The 22,355-nt window shown below is 44.5% G+C and overlaps 1 protein-coding gene across 2 annotated transcripts in view; it reads right to left on the bottom strand.

Annotated features, from left to right (window-relative positions):
* The window catches only part of LOC141540231 (S-adenosyl-L-methionine-dependent tRNA 4-demethylwyosine synthase TYW1-like), a 206,252-nt gene that overhangs the window by 85,317 nt on the left and 98,580 nt on the right, over window positions 1-22,355 (bottom strand). For both annotated transcript variants that reach the window (XM_074263980.1, XM_074263981.1), the window contains one exon: window positions 7,951-8,086. In XM_074263980.1, the coding sequence (XP_074120081.1) occupies window positions 7,951-8,086 (136 nt within the window). The remainder of the gene's footprint in view (window positions 1-7,950; window positions 8,087-22,355) is intronic.

The raw sequence follows: 22,355 nt of genomic DNA, 5'->3' as shown, positions 1-22,355 counted from the left end.
TCCTCACACCCTCTAAACAGCAGTGTCTGCCAGAACTAAGTTCAATTCAGGCAGCCGGGAAGAATGAAGGTCCTTACTGTAATGTAGAGAGAGTGAGCCAGGGCCCCCTGCACAGCAGATACAAGGCCGGAGGGTCTTACTGAATGTCCTTTCTAGGGGACCAAATTCACAGGGACATCTATCTAGAAGGAAAACACCTGGACGCTGTCCAGGGTCCCAGAAATGAGGCTGGTTGTTGCTGATCCACAGAAATATCATGATTATGACTGTAGGCTGAAGAGGAAGACTGCTCCAAGATTTCTTAGCCAACAGTTCAAACACTGGTTTTTGTGGCTGTAAAATGACCTCCATAGGATTGTTAGCTACTGGCCACAATTAGAGTGACGAGTTTAATAATAGCTCCTATTTATAATAATATAATAATAGCTCCCATTTCAGGTTTGCAAAGCACTTTATGTATTATCCTATTTGAACCTCATAACAGCCCTGGAATGTAGGGGCTACTATTATCCCCATTTGACAGATGAGGAAACTGAGGCAGACAGCAGGTCAACTGACCTGTCCAGAATCACGTAGCTGGAAGAGTCTGAGATCTGATTCAAACTCAACTGTTCTCGCGTTCAATATTCCACACATTGTGACATTTAGCTCCCTCTGAATATAGGGACCAAGATTTTAAAATTAAGCTCATTGAGCTTTCAACTCAGTTCAATAAGAGTTTTGCAGTTGTCAATGCCGAAAAATTACCTATGCATATATCTTGTAAATAAAAAGCTATTATAATAATAATAATAATAATAAAAAGAGTTTATTCAACACTGAGCTGAGCACAATAGGAATATAAAGATTTTTTTTAAAAAGTCATTTCCCTCAAAAAGCTTACATGTTATCTGATGGGGGAATATGTGACAAGTACCCACATAAACCCCATGATGGGAATAAAGAAGATATTCAGACATCATTTACATCTTAGAGAGAAGAGGAACATTTTTTTTTTTCCATTTTCATTTCAAACTGTACTGCTAAGGCGATGTCCCAAATCATGGAAATCCACAAACACGGCGCCATTCATAATTTATCTTGTAGCTACAAGGCAAGGAAATCGTTTCCCAGGAACTAGATTGATTTATGGTGTCAATTCAAATTCATGAGATCTTGTTTTTACCTTGAATAAAAATCGAATAGGAGGAAACCAATTGTGAGTTTTGTCCTTTTGCCAAGTGCAGTGAAAGCTTCAGAAAAATATAAAGAATGGATAGGGTAGAACACTGTGAGCTCCAAACCCGAGCATCCCTACTTCCCACTAACACAAGGAAGCCTGGGACCTTAAGCTCCTTACCAGGGAGTTTATTAATAAAGATTAAGTTTCAAGCATTCAATGAATGCAGATATTCAGTCTGAAAATTATGGAAGGCTTGCTTCTTGCTTGGCAGTCCAGCAGACATTTTGAGGTGTGCCTTCTAAGAGACAGGGAAAGATTTAGGATGAATTAATTAAGGGAGGCAGAAAAAAATTGCCTGAGAGCTTCTGGGTGCCAAAGCTGACATCAGTCCATCCATGAGATTTGGCCATACTGGGCAAAGGGCTTTTCCTCACGGTCCTGAGGGTTAGTAAAGTTTACCTTCCTTAGGTCACTTCGGTGGCTTCTGTTGAATCTGCCCAATTTCACACAAGTGACAGCATCCGGTTGCCCTTTTCGGCTCAATGAATTTTCTTAAAGGGCACCTCTATTTATTGACAGGGGGTAGAGAGAAGGGCGACTGTGAAGTGATTTTCTCTAGAAAACTCAAGATTTGGTTCAGCAGGAGATGAGCAGCAAATGGACAACAGAGTCCCCTCAAATTCTCCCCCATCTACGTGCAGTTTAGTCGATCTGGGTTTAACGTTCAATATAATCTTGTACAACGTCGTACGCTTAGAACTATAATGAATTCCAGCCATGTCAAAGTAACGTCTATGAGGTTCATTCATTTTGTTCTCCCAATGTGAAAATGTTTTAAGTTTTCTGGGGCTGTTCAAGCTTTTTATTCCCCTAGAAGTCTAGAACTTTGACATGGCACACAAGTCAGATTTGTTTAACGCTCAAGGTGTCTGCAGGTAAAGGCTGCAGGTTAAGAATCCCTGTGCTAAATAGTCTGCAAGGTCCATATTAATTCTTATTATTGTCTTCAAGACAGCTCCAACTTGAGGTCCTATAATGTCCTAAACTCAGTATGTCCAAAACACTTTTTCCTTCCTCCTGCACCCTTCCCCGTTATTACAGGGGGCCACATCTTCCTCCCTGTCCCTGGGGCTCACAACCTAGGAGTCATGCTGAATTCCTCACTATCTTTCACCCCCAAACCCAACATGGTGCCTCTCATGATCTCACCTTGGCAACCCTTCTTCTATTTAGCCCTTCTCTCCTCTGCCACTGCCAGCTCACCAGTGCAGGCCCTCAGCCCTGCCCGCAGCAGCCTGCCTCCCGATTCTCCCCACTTGAGTTAGTTCTCCATTCTGCCATTAAAGTGATCTTCCTAAAGCACAGGTCTTATGGTCACCCACCCCTCCTCACTCAATAAACTGCACTGGCTCCTCACTGCTTCCTCTCCTTGGCATTCAGAACCCTACCTTTCAGTCTTCATGTACCCTATTCTCTGGCATGTACTCTCCAATCTAGGGTCCCGGCCTCCTCACCAGTCCACAAACAAAACCCTCCATATCTCGGCTCCAGGCACGCTCTCTGGCTGTACCTCCGCCATACCTGGAACTCTCTCCCTCCTCCACCCCCTCCCCAGCTTCCTTTAAGCCCCATTTAAAAACCCCACCTTCTACAGGAAGTCTTCCCCCCCTTCTTAATTCTGGTGCCTCCCCTCCCTTCATTATTTCCTGTTTATCCTGTATAGAGCTCACTTTGTACATATTTGTTTGCATGGCTGTAAGCTCCTTGAGGGGACTGTATGTAGCCCTGCAGTATCTGGTATGTAGAAGGTGCTTTATACATGTTTGTTGACTGACTGACTAAATCTATAGCCCTACATAAGCCCTACTTTGAGGTGGAAGAGTAGATAGACCACCAGGCCTTGAGTTCAAATCTAGCCTCAAACTTATAAGCTGTGGGTGACCCTGGACAAGTCACTTCACCCTCTTTGTCTCAGTTTCTTCATCTGTAAAACAAGCTGGAAAGGGAAACGGCAAATCACACAAGTATCTTTGCCAAGAAAGCCCCAAATGGGGTCACGAAGAGTCGGCCACAACTGAAAACTACTGAACAACAAAAACCTATTTCATTTATAAAAACCCAAGCCCAGCTTTAGTAGCTGGGATCTACCGTTCATTAGACTGTCCAATACTAAGTTCTAAAAGATGTGTTCCTACATGAAATATGGCACCAAAACAAATAATAACTTAAGTCTCCATAGATTACTTTTAAAAGCATTTCTAGTCAGTCTCCCTTCTTTTCCCTCTCTTGCTGATATTATCAGATTTCTCAAATTGAAACATTCATTTCCACGGCTATCGGAATAAAGATAGAATAAAGAAGAAGAATTTTCTGAATAAAGACAAGCCAAATAAAAAGTTTCACTTGATCATATTAAAGATGGCACATGTTATACTCTGGAAATGACAAAATTATAATCCTGAGCTAAACAAGGACTGAGTTAACATGATCCTGCTGCTCACTGCCTCAAAGCTGGGGAAAGGGTGAAAAAGGAGCTCACCCTTCGTTTGTGGCTTTTCACCTGGAAGAGAAAGCATCAGAGAGGAGAAAGCTGGGCTCGGGAAATCATTCCCAACACAAAAACTGGAATCGAGTTGAGAAGCTGTTAAAAGGTCTGTCCACACGAACTTGCTCTGTCCCCACCCTTAAAAGTGTATTTATTCATCCTCACTCTTTCTCCTTCCCTTTCTCCACTTATTTCACCCCTTCTTTCTCCCTTACACTCAAACTGACATTTATAGCTGAAATGGACTGAAAGGTCAGTTAAAAAATTAAATAAATAAAAACAAATGAGTGAATGAATGAATCAAAGATCAGTAATCCGACTCCATTTGACAGATAAGGAAATAGTCCAGAGAGGCTCTGTGGCTTCTTAGCCCAGGTCAGAGCTAGAACTGGAGTCCCCCACCCACCCAGGCTGCTACCCAGAAGCCACCCTCTTGCCACGACATCATGTCACCTCGAGTCAGTTCTAGCAAACTTCCCACGTCGCACTTCCCAAGTAAACCCCCAGCACTTGGCCCTCAAACATCAGCTAGTTATGGTCTCTGTGACACAGCATGAACAGACCCTGACTGTCCTGTCCCAATAACGCCTCAGCCTTATGAAGAAACATTCTCGGCAGCCATGTTTACTTAGCGATACAAACCAGAGACACAAACCGCGCTCGATTCTTTAGAAACGGTGCTACCGTTCACGTTCTGACGTCCAAGGTGCGTGTGCAAGCAAATAATATTTCTTACTTCTGCAGAGGATGAAAGTACTTATTGAAGGTTCAAGAATAAAAAATAAAATAAGATTAAACACCTGAATGTTCTACCAAGTCTTGACCTTGCCATGATGGGAAGCTGGCAAAAAGAAATTGGGACACACTGCTGATAAAAGTCTATGGCCCAAGCTAATAGTGGAAAGAGTTTTATAACTAATAGATTTCTGTGTATATGTAGATTTAGATCTATAATTCCTAGGGAAACTCTATGATAGAAACTGTCTCTGGAGGGAAAATACAGGCAACGCATCTGTTCTGTTCGCCGCGGCCAAACCATTTGTTGCCCCACGGACACAGCGTCCGATATCTTTCACCCTTTCCCACTCAAAGAAGGAATGGTCTGGCAAGAGAGGAGACTCCAGACGTCAACAGTCAGGAGAAAAAAGAGAGAAGACTGTCCTCTTCCACTTCTGGGTGTTCATTTCCTATAAATGAATATTTTTAATCTTGAGGCAATTATTCAAAACTCTTACTTTCCTGAAGTTCCAGAAGTCCCCCCTCTGCTCGCCACAATCTGATCCTGATTGGCTTCTTTTTTGTATCCCCAGCTCTTAGCTCAGGGCCTGTCACACAGTGGGGGCTGAATAAATGTTTATTGACTGAATGCACTCTCTAACTCAGGGAAAAGCAAATAAAAATTTTTAACACTAATTCCAGAAGAAACCCCCATATTTGCTCTCCTATTCGATTAAACAAACAAAAGCTGTGTATTTTTGCATCAGCCTAAACCCACCAGATTACCCCCCAACAAGGAAGTTGCCAGTTGTGATTCCGAGGCTACCTCTCCCACAGGCCGTCTTTGGGCGCTCCGAAAATCCGTATGGTCACTCTTTCCTGACGTCGTACGGTGTGAACTGCGACATCGAGAACCCAAGAGAAGGCGTCTGCACTGAAGATTTCATGTGGATAGAGTTCTGGAAATGTCCGCTCTCCCTCCGGCGGGGGTGGGCACCTCTGGGAAGGAGCAGCGCCCCACACACCAAGAGCAGACGCCCGATCCCGGGGACTCTAGACCCTATCGCCCGGGGGATGCTTCAAAATTAGAGTTTCCCGATGAGGACGCTGGTAAATACACTCGGGCTGAGACACGGCGGCAAGCCTCTCACAGCAGCCCTCAGACTTCTCCCCCTACTGTGACCAGTGACAGGAACGCCGACAGAGGAATGGAGGGCTGGACTTTGGGGCACCTCTCCTCCACCTCCCAATGAAGGAGGCAGTTGGGGGTTCGTCTGGCCTGACACTGACCTGCAGGTGGGACCAGCAGAGACTCACACCCACTCTGAAGGAGCTCCAGGACCCAGATTCAAGGCACGCCTCCCCGTCACATGCTGGGAAACCTCACAAACCGACTCAATCCCACCCAGCCGGTGTCTATTACCCTGCAAGTACAGAGCCAATGGCGACATGGTCCTCATCCTCCCCTGGGGAACGCGTCAGCAAAGGCACAGACCCTGGCAGGGGAAGAAGAGCCAACAACGGCGGAGAGCTGCCCTATAAGGTGCGGCCTCGAGGGACCCCCGGCTGCAAGGTTTCACAAGGAGGTCGCAGGAGAGGGCGGCTACCCACCGCCGGCCTCGGGGAGCCGTGAGCAGGTGCCCAGAGTGGGTGGCTTTCAAGAACAGCAGACTGGCCTGAGACAGGCGCCGCCCAAGAAGTCAGCAGAGGACCGCCGAGGGAGACCTCGATGGCCACAACTGCCGGGACCACGGCGGGCTCCTTCCAAAGGGGAAAAATCCAACCATTTGTTCTGTCAGCGTCTCCTTCTATTGCATTAATTTAATTCTGGAGACAGGGAACAGGGGCATTTGATTTCACTTCTTCACCTTCAGGAGTCATGGACTCCCAGTGCACCGAAGCCTCAGGATCCCTTCTCAGAATCATAGTTTTTTAATGTATGAAGTAAAACACAAAGGATTTCAAAAGAAGCCAACTGTGCCAAAGTAGAATGATCTATTTTTTAAGCCACGTCCCCAGACCACAGGTGGAGGTCCCTTCCATCCAACCTAAGGTCTGGAGGATTTTAGGCCATTAAGCTATGGCCACAATGACCACAGAAGCCGCCACGATGGAATGTGAGGTCAGGAAACAGAACAAAGGTCTTCAAGAGAACTCAAGTCCTTTTCCAACTGATTCCTTTTCTCCTTTTTTTTTGACTAGCTAAAAGAGGACGTTCTCTGTCTCATTCCAATCCCAGCCTTATCACAGAATGGCTGCTGCCTCCATCAGACCTCAGCTCAAAGGGACCAAGGTCTCCCACCGCCCCAGGGCCATCTCCAGGAGTCCTGATCTCCATCTGCCCCCCGGATGCAGACGGCTCTGGAGAAGCGAGCGGTGACCTTGCCCGGCCCTCCCCAACCTCAGTCCGGTTCACTTCCGTGTCCTGGCGTCACTTCGCTGAGGTCCCGGTCCTAAGGACCAACAGCACCACCACAAGAGCCCCCTCCACAACTAAACCAAGAGAGCAGAGCCTCCTGGGGCTCGTGAGACGGCAGCCTCCCAGCCTCCATGTCAGACGGGGTAAGGTCCAGAGGACTTGCAGGGCATCTGGATCCCTGACAAGGTGTCCGCAGCCCTCTGAGGGATTTTTGGTGCCGTTCACAGCCTGTTGTTTTACATTCACATCCAACTCATATTAGGAATTGGTCATCACAGTCACAAAGGCCTGGGTCCAAGGGCTGCCTCGGGCACAGACAAGGCTTCGGGTCTGAAAATGCAGAGAAGGTGCCGACTTGGACATAACCGCATCTTTGCAACCCCGCCAGATGTGAGCATTTCATGGACACAATGGGGTACAGTTATAGACACCCCATATTCCACAGTGCACTCACCCACAAACACAAGGATGAATGGGTGAATAAAGGATGAAGATGGAACGATCATTTGGCAAGTAAAAAAAAAAAAAAGAGGAAGTCAGTAAGGAAAAAGCCCTGGGCTTAGGGCTAATATCCTGCCTCTGCTACAACTTTGGTGGTGATTTAAAAGTCACGTCAACCTGACCAGCCTCAACTTTCTAATCTGTAAAATGGGCATCATTCCCAGAATGCCCAGGGCAGTGTTCCCACTGCCATGAGGTAATGGGCAGAGCAGTCATCATGGGGAGCAAACTGGCTGAGGGGTCAGGAAGGCCTCTGCCCTATCCTGGCTGGGTGACCCACAGCCCTCCATTCACAGCTCTCCGAGGCTAGAAGCCACAGAGGAAGTGTCAACAGCACTGGGAGGGGGAGCTCCTTACACCTCACAGGCCAGTCACCTCCTCAGTCCTTACCTTACAGGTCAAAGAACTAAATTTGGGGGGGGAAAGGACATCAGAGAGTCTTCAGAACTCATTTCCGCTACTTGTTGAGTGACCCTGAGCAGAGAGTGAGGTATTTCGGGCTCCCAGGTATTCCAATGGCCATAAGGGCCCGAGGGTCTTACTTTGCAAAGCAGCCGATGTGACACAGCAGGTGCAAGCTGCTGCATGTGCTTTCTCACCACATACCTTTGCAGACAGGGCCCTCAGACTGTCGAGGAATCTCTGCCAGAAATCCTTGAAGAGGGGCCGGTCAATTTTCTTCAGGCTCTCTTTGGTGCTAGCATCCACGCTGACGTAGAGCTGGGTGACTGGCTCCAGATTCCTTGGGAAGAACAGGGAGAGAAGGGAAGGGAATAGAAAGAAAAAATGGAAAGAAAAGGTTATTTCATTGCAGGACTTTCATGAGGCCAAAATTAAACATTTCTCCTTGTTCATGGGCTTCCAGCTGCTCCCAAAATGCACAGGGATAACAGGGATGACGCTTAGCCACGATAAGCTGGCTGCCAACTTGCGACCAAAAGGTAGCAGGAAGACCTGAAATCACCCCAGAAAGATGGCAACAATGAACCAGTGAGTCCATGAATTACCTGAAATGGCTCTTACTAAGTCCTTGTTCCGGGCCAAAAGTTAGGCTAAGCACTGGGAATACAAAAAGAAAAGGGAAAGGGGCCCCTGTGCTCAGGGCATCATAGGAAAATAGCCAAAAGAGGCTTTTGCTTGGAAAGTTATAGGGATGGTGAGCAGGGCCACAGGGGAGGAGACTCTCACCTAGTTTCCAACAGCAAAGAGATGACAGCTGGGACCTTACTTCTAGAAATCTCAGACTCTGAGAGGTGGGAGGGATCCCAGCAGCCACAGACTCCAACCCCAGAGACAGGGACTCACTGCTCTCCTGTGCCCGACGAGCGGTCATCCAGCCCCTGCTTGAAGACCTCCAAGGGTGAGGGAACCCCTGAACACCCCACTTTTGGACAGCTCTCGCTCTGGGGAAGCTGCTTCTGACATCACGTTCCCCCCCTCCCACCCTGACGGTCAGTCCCCTCAATCATTGCTTCCACGGCACGGTCTCAAAGGCCTTCCCCCGGCAGATTTTCTTCCCCTGGACACTCTCCAGCCCACCCATGTCCTTCCTAACTTGTAACGCGCAGAACTGTGCATGCGATATGAAAGAAATTGGGCCCAAGTTTAGCCTCAGGTGCCTGATTTCTTCTAAACAAAAATCTCCCCTTCCCCGAGCTCTCTTTTTTGCCTTCTCGTGCCTTCCCTCTGTTAATTACTTCCTACCTATCTGCTATCTATATAGCTTACTATACACACACACAAACGCATGTGTATATATTTATGGACAACATAAAAGTTTGCTCTCTCCCCCTTTAGAACGTCTTTTGCTTCTTTGTCTTCCCTAGCACTTAGCACAATGCCCGGCACACAGGAGGAACTTAATAAAGATTTATGATTGAATTATTTTATTGACTGACCACTACGGCATACCTGCGGGTATCCCAGAGACACTGAGAAGCCCCGGGAGGCGAAAGTCAATGGAACTAAGACACGAGCCGCGTCCACGACCTGGTGCTGCTGAAAAAGCCCCTTCGACCAACAATGACAAGCCAATTCACTGCAACTGAGCAGAGTTAACAAGCTCCAATGAACGTGAAGACCGATCCAAGGTCCTGGGATGACAAAATAAGCTACGGCTCCTGCCCTCATGGGGCTTATGAACTTGCCGCGGGGCACAGCCACCTCACAGGTCCAATCTTAACACAAAGGGGACGACATCAAGGACTACGGAAAGATCCAAACAGTGTACTGGGCAAGTGCGGTGCAGAGAGCGCGCTTCCTCTGATCAAAAACTACCCATGCTTTCTAGCGTCTTCCTGGCAAGATCAACTGTTCCCATATGAGTCACCAAAAGAGTAATTCTGATTGAGGATTATTTGAACACATAAAAATGCTCACTAATAGACGCTTGCATTCTCTTAGCCTGTACCATTTAGAAGAGGAGATTCCGAATGTCACTCACTGTAAGTTAGATAAATCTAAGCAAGTGAAAAAATCTGCAACCTATGTACAAGGCTGATGTACCGGTAGAACTCTTGCGAAGCTCTGGGACATTTCTCTACCGCGTAAAAGTATCTTTTTAAACAAGCCATTCCATTTGCCAAAGACACAAAGGATGGTGGGCCATTGCTTTAAAAACCATTAGTCTACCTTATCATCCTTGCAACAGGCACCTCATCCACCTGGGTAACAAGCCGTGCTCCTCTAACTCAACAATATTTTTATTTTTTTAATGGAAAGGTAACAAAATGCCAGCCTAAATGGATACTTGCTACTAACAATGAAAGGCATTTATCTTGAAAGTGCCCGATAGAAAACGAGAACTATTTCATCATAACTACAACTTGGACGGTGAAGAGTAAAATCCAGGAGTGGTGATTATTTTACAATCAGTCTCTTCACTAGTACTTGTCAGAGGAAAAGAGGTGCCCGTATATGCACGCAATGGCCACAGCAGAGAGTTCCCTGGCTAAGGGAGACGACCAGAGACTGTCATCCCATCCGAGGTAAGATATATTTATGAATGAATTCTAAGACTGACATGGCACAAACAAAGTAAACCTGAAGCAGATGGGAGGGGAAGGGAGGCAGATAATCCTTGGAGACGTTTCCCTCAGAGAAGGAAGTTTGCTAAGAAATAGAGAGACAACGCTGCTTGGGGGCGGCGAGAGGTCTGCCAGCAGAAGCAAGAGAAGATGTGAAGGGAATGGGCTGATTTCATCGCTGCCTAGCAATTGCCTCGGTGCTATTCATGAGGGAGAAGCTATTCATTTGCCTGTCTTGCTTTATTATTGTAATCCAAAAGATAGAAGAAAATCATTTTAATTAAAAAGTACAATCTGAAAATTATCATAATATCCCATAAGTTATATTTAACACCTATGCCACGGGCTCTCAAAACGTTTGTAGAATTTTACATTTCAGACCTGCTTCTAGTTGATCCCTGGGATAAATGAATGGAGAGTCCAACAACAGGACAGCAGGGTTCCCAAACCCAAAGCCAATCTCCGTTAAAAAAAAAATAATAATAAAATAAAATAACCAATCTGAGCTTGACTGGTTCAGGGGCATGCATTCTGACGAACGTCAAGCACTGAGTCGGTAACAGTCGGTTAGTCTGGGAGCACTCGGCAACAGCAAGACCGGAGCTTTCACTACTATTCGAGACACTGGGTTGCAGATGGCCACAAACAAACATGGCCGGGATGTCCTCGGGCTCATTGGTGGAAGGAAACTAACTGACGCTGCAATCGCTCCTGAGGATGGGGCGAAGTGCTGGCTCTCTGTGGGTACAGGGGTCAGGGAACACTTTCCCCATTCAGTCTCAGGCCGCAGATAGCAAAGCCTAATGAGGAAGGAGGCCTTGGTGACCATCTTCAGGGCAGGGGCACAGCCAAGCCAGATGCACACATGACTTAGTCTGGCACGAACAGGTAGAGCAAAAACTGGAATCATGTTTGGGGATTATTGTTGGGGGAAACAGAGACGTGCTCCTGCTTCTGAGGGAGAGACTGCATGGAGAAAGCTTTATATTGTGGAATTAAGGGACAAAAAGTCACTAGCGCTCAGCTCACGTGCCCCTCAGAGGCAGAGGAAACAAGGCCTCCGAGGGAGCATCACGGGTTACTTCTCTCTCTCTCATCTTTACAACCAGAGTCTGGTCCCTGCAGGAAGAGAGAAACCTGATGGGCACTTATCTGGGCAAGGGCACAGGAGCTGCCCCCAGGCACCGTCCAGAGATAAAAGGGATATGGTCTGACCCAAAGCATCCAGAACTCTGAAGAGCTAAACCTCAAAGGCAGGGCTTGGGGAACACTCAGGCTAGACAAACTAAGTCAGACCCCCTTGTCCCACAACTGTGGTGACCCGGCTGAGCTACAGCCTACCTGAGAGGGCTCACCTTCTGACGGGCAGGAGACAGACATTTCCAGACATGGCCAATCAGGGAATTCTCCCCACACGTATATGTGACAAAGGGTTCAGTTTTCCTTTTTCTTTTTAAAGCAGGAGGAAGACTGTGGGATATGATCAGCAAAGAACCAAGCTAGAACCAAGCAGGACTCTCCCAATGTTCCCCTACAAACAACTTTAAAATAACATCTCCATCAAATTTCAGGGTAGCAGAGAACAAAAGATCAAAGGTAGACACAAAAAGGCCAAATCAGAATTGGGCAAGTAGAAGCTAATGATACTACGAGAGAAAGCAATGTCAAGAAATGACAAAATACAATCAAAAAATTAAAAAATTAAAGAACATATGAAATGTCTCATTGGAAAAAAAAAACCTGAAAATAGATGGAGGAGATATAATTTAAGAATTATTGAACTAGCTGAAAGCCATGACCAAAAATAACAAAAAAGGGCCCAGAAAGCATGTTTCATTTTTTCCATCAGAATGTCTTCCTGTTTTATTTCTTGCTTGTTAATAATCAGAAGACAATCAAACAAATTTCTCTTATAATATTTTTTCAAAGAAGACTGCATATTTTTGAACACGCACAGGAATCACCTTGTTGGATGAAAGCTTTTAAGAAGATGTTTTATTCTACTTAATTGAATGTTTAAAATTAGTCAACTAAGTAAATACAAAGATATTTCATTTTCTTTACATATTTCAGTCAATTATATGATTCTAAAGCTGTGGCTTACTTTTTTAAATTAAAGTTAAAGAGGGAAAGGTTAAAGTCCTTCTTCTGCCTCTTATTAACTCTGTGACCATGAGCATCTCTTCCAACCTCTCTGAGCCTCAGTTCCTTCACCTGTAAAATGTGATAGTTATACTTGACTCTCTCTTATTTTGGTGATAACCAAATGAAATAGGATGAGGAAAGTACTTTCTAACCCAAGTGGCAATATAGAGCAATCACGGCACCCCATCATTACCCACACCCCTTCTGTTTCCATTTGGGTAAGACAGATAGCTAGATATAATTGCTTTTGTGTGAACCAATTCTAATGAGAGTGGGGCTCAAGCATTGCTACCTCCCCCATTTAACCTTTCCCTCTTTAACACCTTCAGTTGCCCTTTCTCTCTGATTAGAGAACTAGAGGGAGCAGCATGTTCTCTTTATAGAGGGGTCAGAACTATGCAGATAATTCTCTATTTCCTACCAGCTGCTCTAAAGAATATCATCCCCCTGTGGCCCTACCACTCTTTTTCCAGATTATTTTTGAGTATTCTCCTCCCTCTTAGATTCTAAGCTCCTGGGAGTGGGAACTATCTTTTTTTCCTTATCTGTATCCCCAGGGTATATAGGAAAGTGCCTGGTACACAGTAGGCACTTAATAAATGTTTACCAAATTTCAATTTCTTGAATTGGATCCTTGGACTTCCAGTTCAACGCTCTACCCATTCAACTATATTACCTCTTTAAAATCGGGTTGTAAAGAAACAAGATAAAATCTGAGACTCTACTTAGAACAGATTCTGCCCTTTACTGTTTTCCTAGTCCTATTGACATTTCTGAGATCAAAACTGGTCAAATATTAGCTGAGGAAAGGCTCATAGCAGAGATACATTTTAGATGGGCAGACAGCTTCTGAAAGTTATCCTGGAGCATGGCCCTGAATAGCAACAGCTCTTTGGGGCCTTGTGTCTCCGGGCTCCCTCCTGATCTGATAAGGCTCTTTCTCGGAAGTGATCACACACTTGTCGCTGAAAAATCAAAAGGCCAAGTGGCTAAAATGACAACTGGTGATGTGGTGTCCTTCATCAAAATACATTAAAGAATATATGAGTATGGGTATACATATATATATACACATATATATATATACACACATATATAAATGCACATATATAATCTATCCACATGTATACCCTATGTAGCCATTTACCTGACATGAACTGTGAAAACATGATCCAGTGCCTCTTTCCCTCTTACAAGTAAAATAAATCTTAAAAGGGCCCACAAAGCTGAGGAAGCATTATTAATAAATACAACTTAGTGACCTAGTCATCACAGTAAAAGTAAATTACCCTGTTTAAAAAACCATATCCTCATTTTTGGAGGAAAGATGCCACACAATCCTGCACCAGGTTTCCACAGTGGTTTTTTCCAACTGTTTGCATTGGTTATTTTATAGCCACAAAAGGCAAAGGGGCTGAGTTTTTTTAAAAATCGAAAGAAGTTTGGTATATAGCAGGGTGCTAGAAGATCCATAATTCAAGAAGTTCATGTCCTTAAAGTTTGAAAACACCTCCCTTTGCTCATCAAAATGGCAAAAACTGCTTCAAAATGGTTAAATCCCATGGTGTCAGAGCTGTTAGAGCACGGGCACTTTGTTCCATCCTTGGGGATGTTTCTTATCGAAAGGAACCTCCTCTTTTGGAAAACCATCTGGCAACATACAACAATAGTCACAAAACGGACAATCCCCTTTGGCCCAGCAGCACTACTCTTGAGCATATACGCCAAGGATATAATCAAAAGAGGGGGGAAAAGGACCTACGTGGACCAAAATTAGTCAGAGTCACTTTATTTATAAAACTGGAAAACAGGAAACAACTTCCTGGCCACCACCACGCCCCCTCCCATATTTCAGCCCTGATCGATACCTTCTCCATCCCCATTAGTGACATTCTCGCTCCTGCTTCTGGGACGCCAGGCTCTGCAGCATGAAGCCAAGGCTTCGTCTTATTCTTCCCAGAATGGGGAAAAGGCTTCTCGGCACCGTGCACCCCTCCCGGCTGCATCCACACGCGGCCCCTCTGCGGCTCTCTCCTCCTAGAAGGTCCGCTCTCTGAGAGCAGGGACTGCCCTCCCTATTACATGGTCTGGCACAGAGGAAGGGAGCTCTGACAAGCAGATGAGGCTTAAATAAATGAAATGATGACACGTTCATAAGCCACAAAAATATGAAGAAAACCATGAGATGTGGAAAACCAAGCCAAGGGAGGATGGGCTGAAGTGGGGAGAGCTTCAAGGCCGGCAGATCCCAAAGCAGACTACCGCAGTAATCGAGGTACCGGGGATGAGTCTGGACCAAGGGGACAGCAGTGTCAGAGGAACAAAGCAGGAATACATGAGGGATGTTACAAAGGCCTTGGTAACTGAGTACAGGGGAGGGGGGGAGAGTGAGGAACTGAGGAAGGCAGAGCCGGAGGGCCTGGGAGGATGGGCTGTCATCTTAGACACTTAAGAGGTCATTAGGAAGAAGGCAGGATGTGGAAGGAAAACTATGGAGTTTGGTTTGGTTTGGGGCATGTTGAGTTGAAGATGTCAACAAGACTTCTGGGCGGAAATGTCTACTAGGCAAATGGAGATAAAAAGGATCCAGCGAAGAAGACAGAGAAGGAGCAGTCGGCCATGGAGAAGAACCAGGAGAGATGGGTGTCCGCCAACTTAGGAGAAGAGAGGATCAAGGAGGAAAGAGTGACTGACATATAGAGGCAGTGGCAGAAGAGTCAGCAAGGGAGCTCTTGGCAAATGGCCTCCCTCTGTCTATACAGACCTCCCTCATTTCAGGGTGTAGAAGCAGGACTTCAAGGACCCGTGATTTCTTTGGCATAGCTACCCCCCCCCAACATAGAATGTGATGCCTCCAAAACAGTGCGATGTTTTTACAGAATTTCCAAAAAATTCATCACAAAGCAGCCAGGCTGGCTGTGGACAAGAATCCAGACAAGAATCCAGGGCCCATTAGGGAAACCTCACTAGCTCCATCCACCATAGCCAATGCACTCCGTGGAAGAACCCCTGAGAAGGGATGTCACTTCTCGCCACAACGAGACGCCAGAGCAAGATCAGAGAGGTCACCTCACCACCACCATATAAAAAATCAATGAAGGAAACAAAATTGTATATGTACAAAAATGAACGGAAGCACATTTTATCTGCTCTTAATTTTGTTAATTTATTGTTTCTACACGGAATACAGTTACGTAAACAGAATTAAGATTTCATAGGGAGATTCTATTCCCAGTTGAAACTGTTGAGAGTTTTTTTTTTTTCATGCATGGTGAAATGGTGGACATACAATAGGAATAAAATACATGAATTAGAACCAAAAGCTCCCAGCTGAAATCCTGGATCTACAGTCACTGGTAGTGGACCCGTGCGAACCTGGGCAGGCCACTTAAAAGTCTATGAGCCTCAGCTTCCTCAGCTCTTAAAGGAGGGAGCTGGAATAGACCTTCTCTAAGCTTCCTTCCAGCTCTTCCTGGGGATTCTCAGACAAATGGAGGAGGCTGGAGAAGCCTCCTTTCTGAGCCCCTCAGCCCCACCCACTTGCCCACTGAGTTACCAATGCCCAGGTATACAGCATTCTGGCAGCCCCACTGGGCAGTGGAGCCGAGGACCACCCAGTGGCTGGAGACACAACCAGAATGTTCTCCTTGCACTGACTCCTCTCACAGGACAGAGCACCAGGAGCAGCTTCCACCTCCAAACCCAGAACTATGTGACCCTGGAGGCTCCCACACCTAGAGATTGCTGACATCATGCTTGTCACGTGTTCTTAGGAGGAAGAAGTGCCCTTCAGGCCCTCCAGGGAGAAGGGAGAAGGAGTACCAAGTACTCCCGGGTTCTCCATGGAGGGGATTACAAGTCGAGAACCAGAAAATCCACCCAAAGTGAGCCTGGGTCCTCTATCATGTCCGATAATCTTTGCCCCAAGGGAAACACCAGATGGTGCACACACACACACACACACACACACACACACACACACACACTCCAGTGGGGTCTTCTCAGGCTCCTACCACCTCTCTGAGAGAACACGTGACAGCCAATCGTCCAGCTCCTAGTGTCTGATCAGAAAGGAATCTCAAGAACCATCTGACCCAATCCCCTCCCTGTACAGGTGAGGAGGCAGTAGCCTTGGGTTCCTGGCCCATAGCAGGTACCTAAGAGTGCTTGCTGACAGCCATGCAGACCACACCTTGCCCATGACTGCACAGCTACTCAGTGACAGTCTTCCGCTGTTCTCCCGGAGCAGAGAGCCTTCCACCACACCACAGAGACCAGGGTCAGGAAACCATCCTTTGTGGCTCCCAAAGGATGGAACTGTGCTTAGAGGGATATCAAACCTTCAATTTAGCAGCGTCTCTCAAAAAATCACAAAAAGAGGAAAAAGGGCCCCACAGGTGCAAAAATGTTTGTGGTGGCCCCCTTTGTAGTGGCAAGAAACTGGAAAGTGAGTGGATGCCCATCAGGTGGAGAATGGCTGAAAAAGTTATAGTATATGAATGTTAGGGAATATTATTGTTCTATAAGAAACAACCAGCAGGATGATTTCAGAGAGGCCTGAGGAGACAGGAACTGATGCTGAGTGAAGTGAGCAGGACCAAGAGAACACTGTATAGGACAACAAGAGGATTATGTGATGATTAATTCTGATTGATGTGGCTCTTTTCAACAATGAGATAATTCAGGTCAATTCCAATAGACTTGTGATAGAGAGAGCCATCTGCATTCAGAGAGAGGATGTGGGAACTGAATGTGGATCCCAGCATAGCATTTTCACTTTTTTGTCATTGTTTGCTTGTTTTTTCTTTGTTATTTTTTTTTCCTTTTTGATCTGATTTTTCTTGTGCAGCACGATGAATGTGGAAATATGTTTAGAAGAATCGCACATGTTTAATCTATATTGGATTACTTCCTTTTTAAGGGAGGGGAGGGGAGAGGAAGAAAGGGAGGAGAAAATTTTGGAACACAAAGGTTTGCAAGGATAATGTTGAAAATTATCTTTGGATGTACTTTAAAAAATAAAAAGCTATTATTATTATTATTATTTTATTATTATTATTAAAATGACTCCAGGATCCAGGCTGATTTCCAATCTCAACATCCTCAGGAGTCAAACCTTCCATGCCCTACGGCTTTAAACTAGGCAGCCAGGCTTGTTCAATCAGACGGCAATCTTTCAGGGAAAGCCTCATAAACCTTAGAACTGAACTTCTATCTGGGCTCCACAAGTCTCCACTGCTCATTCAGATGTCAGATCTCTGGTTTATTCAGACTACTTAACTAGCTACGTTAACTCACACCACAGGGCCTCTCTGTTCTGCACCCCCATGAACTACAGAAGTCTCCTGCACTGTATTTAAATGCTCAGGAAAAGGATCAAGGCCTTCCTCTGAACAAACCAGATTTTCACGTGCCTTCTGCTCTGTCGATTCGGATACATAAGAAGTGCACCATATTTTAAGCTTAATAAAGCAGCCATGGAATGTAGGACAAACTGGGTGCTTCCTGCAGTTAAAAGGCAGAATGAGCAGTCTGAAGGCATGATTTATCCAAGCATGGTCTAGGAAGCTTCAAAGCCTCACATTGGCATGTAACATAAGCCTATCCACAGCAAACTAAAATCATCTAAGAGGTTTAAAAGAGAGAGACAGAGAGACATAGAGACAGAGAGACACACAGAGAAAGAGAGAGAGAGAGAGAGAGAGAGAGAGAGAGAGAGAGAGAGAGAGAGAGAGAAAGAGACAGAGAGACAAAGAGACAGAGAGACAGAGAGACAGAGAAACAGAGACAGAGAGACAGAGGCAAAGAGGGGGTGGGGAGGGCAAACTTCTGTAATTAAAATCCAAGCTTCCTGGAGCAAAATCTCAGTTTCTTTGACTCATCCACAAACTTATCACAAAAATCTAGGCACCCTAAGGGAAGAACACAAAAAGAAGCTTTAATTTTGTTCTATTCATTTTAAAAATGTTGATTGATGTGAATTTCATTCATGCTTATCAAAAACAAACACTTTAATAAATAAAGAACAGGAAAGAGGACTGGACGAGACCTGGCGAACTAATATTATACACAATTCGGTCCTTAAGCTACATATGGAGAGAGCGAGAGCGAGCTACGTGTGTGTGCATATATTAGCTTTAATGTATCTGACTCACCTTTGTGTTTTCTTCAGTGCTGAGGCGCTGACCAAAGGCTGAATAAAAATTATACAATGTATGCAAAATCAATCATTTGGATTACATAATAATGATTTCAGGAGGCATCGAGCACAGAAGCTGAGGAAACAACTAAGAAGGGCCCTGCCTTCAGATTACAGTCTAACACACAAAGAAATCATTAAAATGCCAAACAGACCCCAAGAGATACATGGCAGAAGTTCAAAATATCCATGAGATCCAAGGGAGGAAAGATCTTTTCGGATGAAAGGGAGGGATGGTGAATAGAGGAACTGAGAGGTGAAAGGATGAGGAGGTGGAGATCAGAGTGGCCCAGTCTCAGGTAATGATATAGGGGGAGAAAGGATGAAAAGGATAGAAGTTAGCCCAGTTTGACTAGCTTGTGAATATGGGGGTAGGGGAATGACGATGAGAGGGGGGCTTGAAAGGCCATACTAAGGACCTTTGGGTTCATTTGGTGGGTCAGAGGGAGCCCCTAACGGGGGCTAGGAAGACTGACATGGTCAGATCTGTGAATGGGCAAACAGAACATGGCAGTGATGTAGAGGGCATATGAAAAGGGGGAGAGGATTGAAGAAGGAGTGCAGGCTAGAGAGTCCACGCAGAGCTCCTCACTTGTGAGAACGAGGGCCTGCTGTCAAATGGGAGCAGGAAGAATGAAAATCGATTGATCCACAAGGAGCTGCCACGTGTCTGTAAGGCGCTGGAGGTGCTGGAGACACAAACACAAATAGTAACAATCATTTTCTCGAACAGCTTGTGAAGCGAAGTCTGAATGTATCAATATAAGAGAACAAGCACGTAGGGGTTTGGAGGCAGAGCATCAGCAGTGGGAGGACCAGGAAAGGTTTCATGTGGAAGGAGGGACCTGAGCGCACCTGGAGGGAAGAGAGGGACTCAGTGACATGGAGATGAGGAAAGAGCCCGTGGAACAGCACCGAGCCACAAAAAAGTGACCACAAAAGCAAGCCAGAGAAGCATGAAGAGACTTCTATTAGACTTTATAGAACTGATGAAAAGTAAATAGAACTAGTGAATAAATATTCTAAATGGGGAAAACAATAAGAAAACAATCCAGACTGAATGCTGATCAAGTATAAGAACGATCTTGGCCCTGAAGAAGAGAAGACGGCTCCTTCCAGAGTTGGGAATTTTTCCCAAAATGTTAGCTGTTTTTGCCTTCTTTTTACTTCTTTGTTACACAGGAGAATGAGAAAGTAGGAAGAATACACTGGAAAATGAAGGTGATGTGGAACAAAAGATACTAACAAAACTGACCTTTTAAAGAGAAAAGTTCATCAGAACCAGGAAACCAGTACTCATGATGATTATAACCATATAAATAAAAAACAACACTACAAAGCAGTCAATCTATATAGTAAAGACCGATCTTTTGGTAGCAAAGTCAGTCAATAAACATGCAAGTTACCTACAATGCAAGGCCCCAGGAATAAAAGGGGAAATAACCACAGAGCTGCCCTCATGGGGTTCCCTTTCTGATGAGAAGGGACCGAGTGCACGTTCTGTGTCAAGGCGTTAGTTTGTTTTAGTTTCCAGAGCAGGTTCAATAGAACATGGAAGGAGAGTGCAGTGCTAAGAAGTGACAATGAGATAAAAGGGAAAGGCATCAAATACTACTTTTAAAAATCAAATAAAAAAATCTTTCAGGGACTCAACTGGCATGAAGGCCCCCATCCTTGGCAACCTAAACACGTGCCAAACTTCTATCTCAACAAAGAAAGAACTCCCACCTGCCCCTGTCCATGCCAGGTGGGCAATCTCTCTAGGGCCAGGACCCAGTTCTTAGAAAAACAGAATTCAGACCTGAAAGGAGGCTCAGCAGTCACTTTTTTTAAAAGAATTATGAAAATAATATTATACAATGATCCAACAATTATGGAGAGCAATCTGGAACTACGTCCAAAGGACTATAAAACCGTGTATACCCTTTGACCTAGCAGTGTCTCTACTGGGCCTGTATGATTTAGGAAATCATAAAGGAGGGAAAAGAATCCACATGTGCAAAAATGTTCATAGCAGCTCTTTTTGTGGGATCAAAGATTTGGAAAATGAATGGATGCTCATCAATTGGGGAACAGCTGAACAAGTTGTGGTACATGAAAGTAATGGAATATTGTTCTATTTTTTTTTTAAATGATGAACAATCTGATTTTAGAAAGGCCTGGAAAGAATTCTATGAACTGATGCTGAGAGAAACAAGCAGAACCACAATAACAGCAAGTATGTGTGATGATCAACTATGAAAGACTCGGTTCTTTTCAATGGTTCAAAGATCCAAGGCAATCCCAACAGACTTTGGACAGAAAATGCCATCCACATCCAGAAAAAAGAACTTAAGGAGACTGAATGTAAATCAACACATGCTAGGTTCATTTCTTTTTTCTAATTTTTTTCTCTTCTATGGTTTTTTTCCTTTTGTACTAATTTTTCTCTCCCAACATGATTCATAAAGAAATGTGAATTAAAAATAAATTAATTAATTAAAAAAAAAAAAGAATTAATAGCATACAAGAGCCTCCCCCCAAAAAACAGGAATTTTTTTTAAAGCATATTTAAAAAACATGCCACATGACACAGAACTGGTTATCACAAGAAAGTTTTTTCAGTCACATCCCCAAATATCCAACCCCCAAAAGGCACCAGCATCACCAACTGTATGAAGGGGCTCATGCTGGCACTGAACACTAATTAACTTTTATAATGGCTACTGGGAGGGCTGCTTTTCAGAATTTTACAACACCAGCATGGAGCAGGACTCCAAGAGCCAATGAAGAGGGACATTCAATGTAATAGAAATACTCATTAAGACCCATGGCCTGGGCTATTTTCTGCATGCTGCTGAAGCAAGTCTTTCCATCCTTATTTGGGCCATGTCTAGCCAGTTTCCTGAGAATCCAAAGAAATTTCAGGCCTAATGTCATAAATTCAATGAACTAATTTATCACTAGCTGCCTATCAGCATCAGTGGAGGGGGAGTCTAAACTAAGAGTTCCCCACACCAATAAAATCACAGGCCCAGACCTTCAACAACAAAAAAAATCTTTCATTAAATTTAAAATCAACCTCGCATTGTTCTAATAGAGCATTCTGCTCCTGCTTATAAAAATCATTTGTCTACCAGTCCCCCAAATATTAAAAGAATAAATCATGTTTCAAGGAGTCAAACTGTGGTTCTTTCAGTCAGTTACACAAAATATATTTACTGATTTCAAGAAATGTTCCCAAAAATCATCATTTTATATTTACAAAGAAGCCACTGTTTTTAGACTTTGGCAGCCTCTTTTACTGTAATACAACTCTGATTGTATTAAGAGCCAGGCAAATAGAGATTATCTGAGCTGGCCTAATCATATACTGACCAAATAGTACAAAGGAGTCAAAGTTGCTTAAAATTCTCTTCCTTAAAACAATCAAGAATTATTTTTCTTTTTTTTCTTTATTGTTATTAAAGCTTTTTATTTTCAAAACATATGCACAGATAAATTTTCAACATTGATTCTTGCATAGCCTTGTGAAAAACTATTTTTCTTAGAGAAAAACTTTAATTTTTTTTTTTTAACAAATAAGAGATCCCTGAACAGACAATTTTCAGATGAAGAAATTAAAACCTTTTCTAGTCACAAGAAAAGGTGCTCCAAATCAC

This window comes from Sminthopsis crassicaudata, chromosome 4, assembly GCF_048593235.1.
Source record: "Sminthopsis crassicaudata isolate SCR6 chromosome 4, ASM4859323v1, whole genome shotgun sequence".
Taxonomy (NCBI): Eukaryota; Metazoa; Chordata; class Mammalia; order Dasyuromorphia; family Dasyuridae; genus Sminthopsis; species Sminthopsis crassicaudata.
The sequence above is the reverse complement of the archived record's forward strand: the minus strand, read 5'-3'. Positions and strand labels throughout refer to the sequence as shown.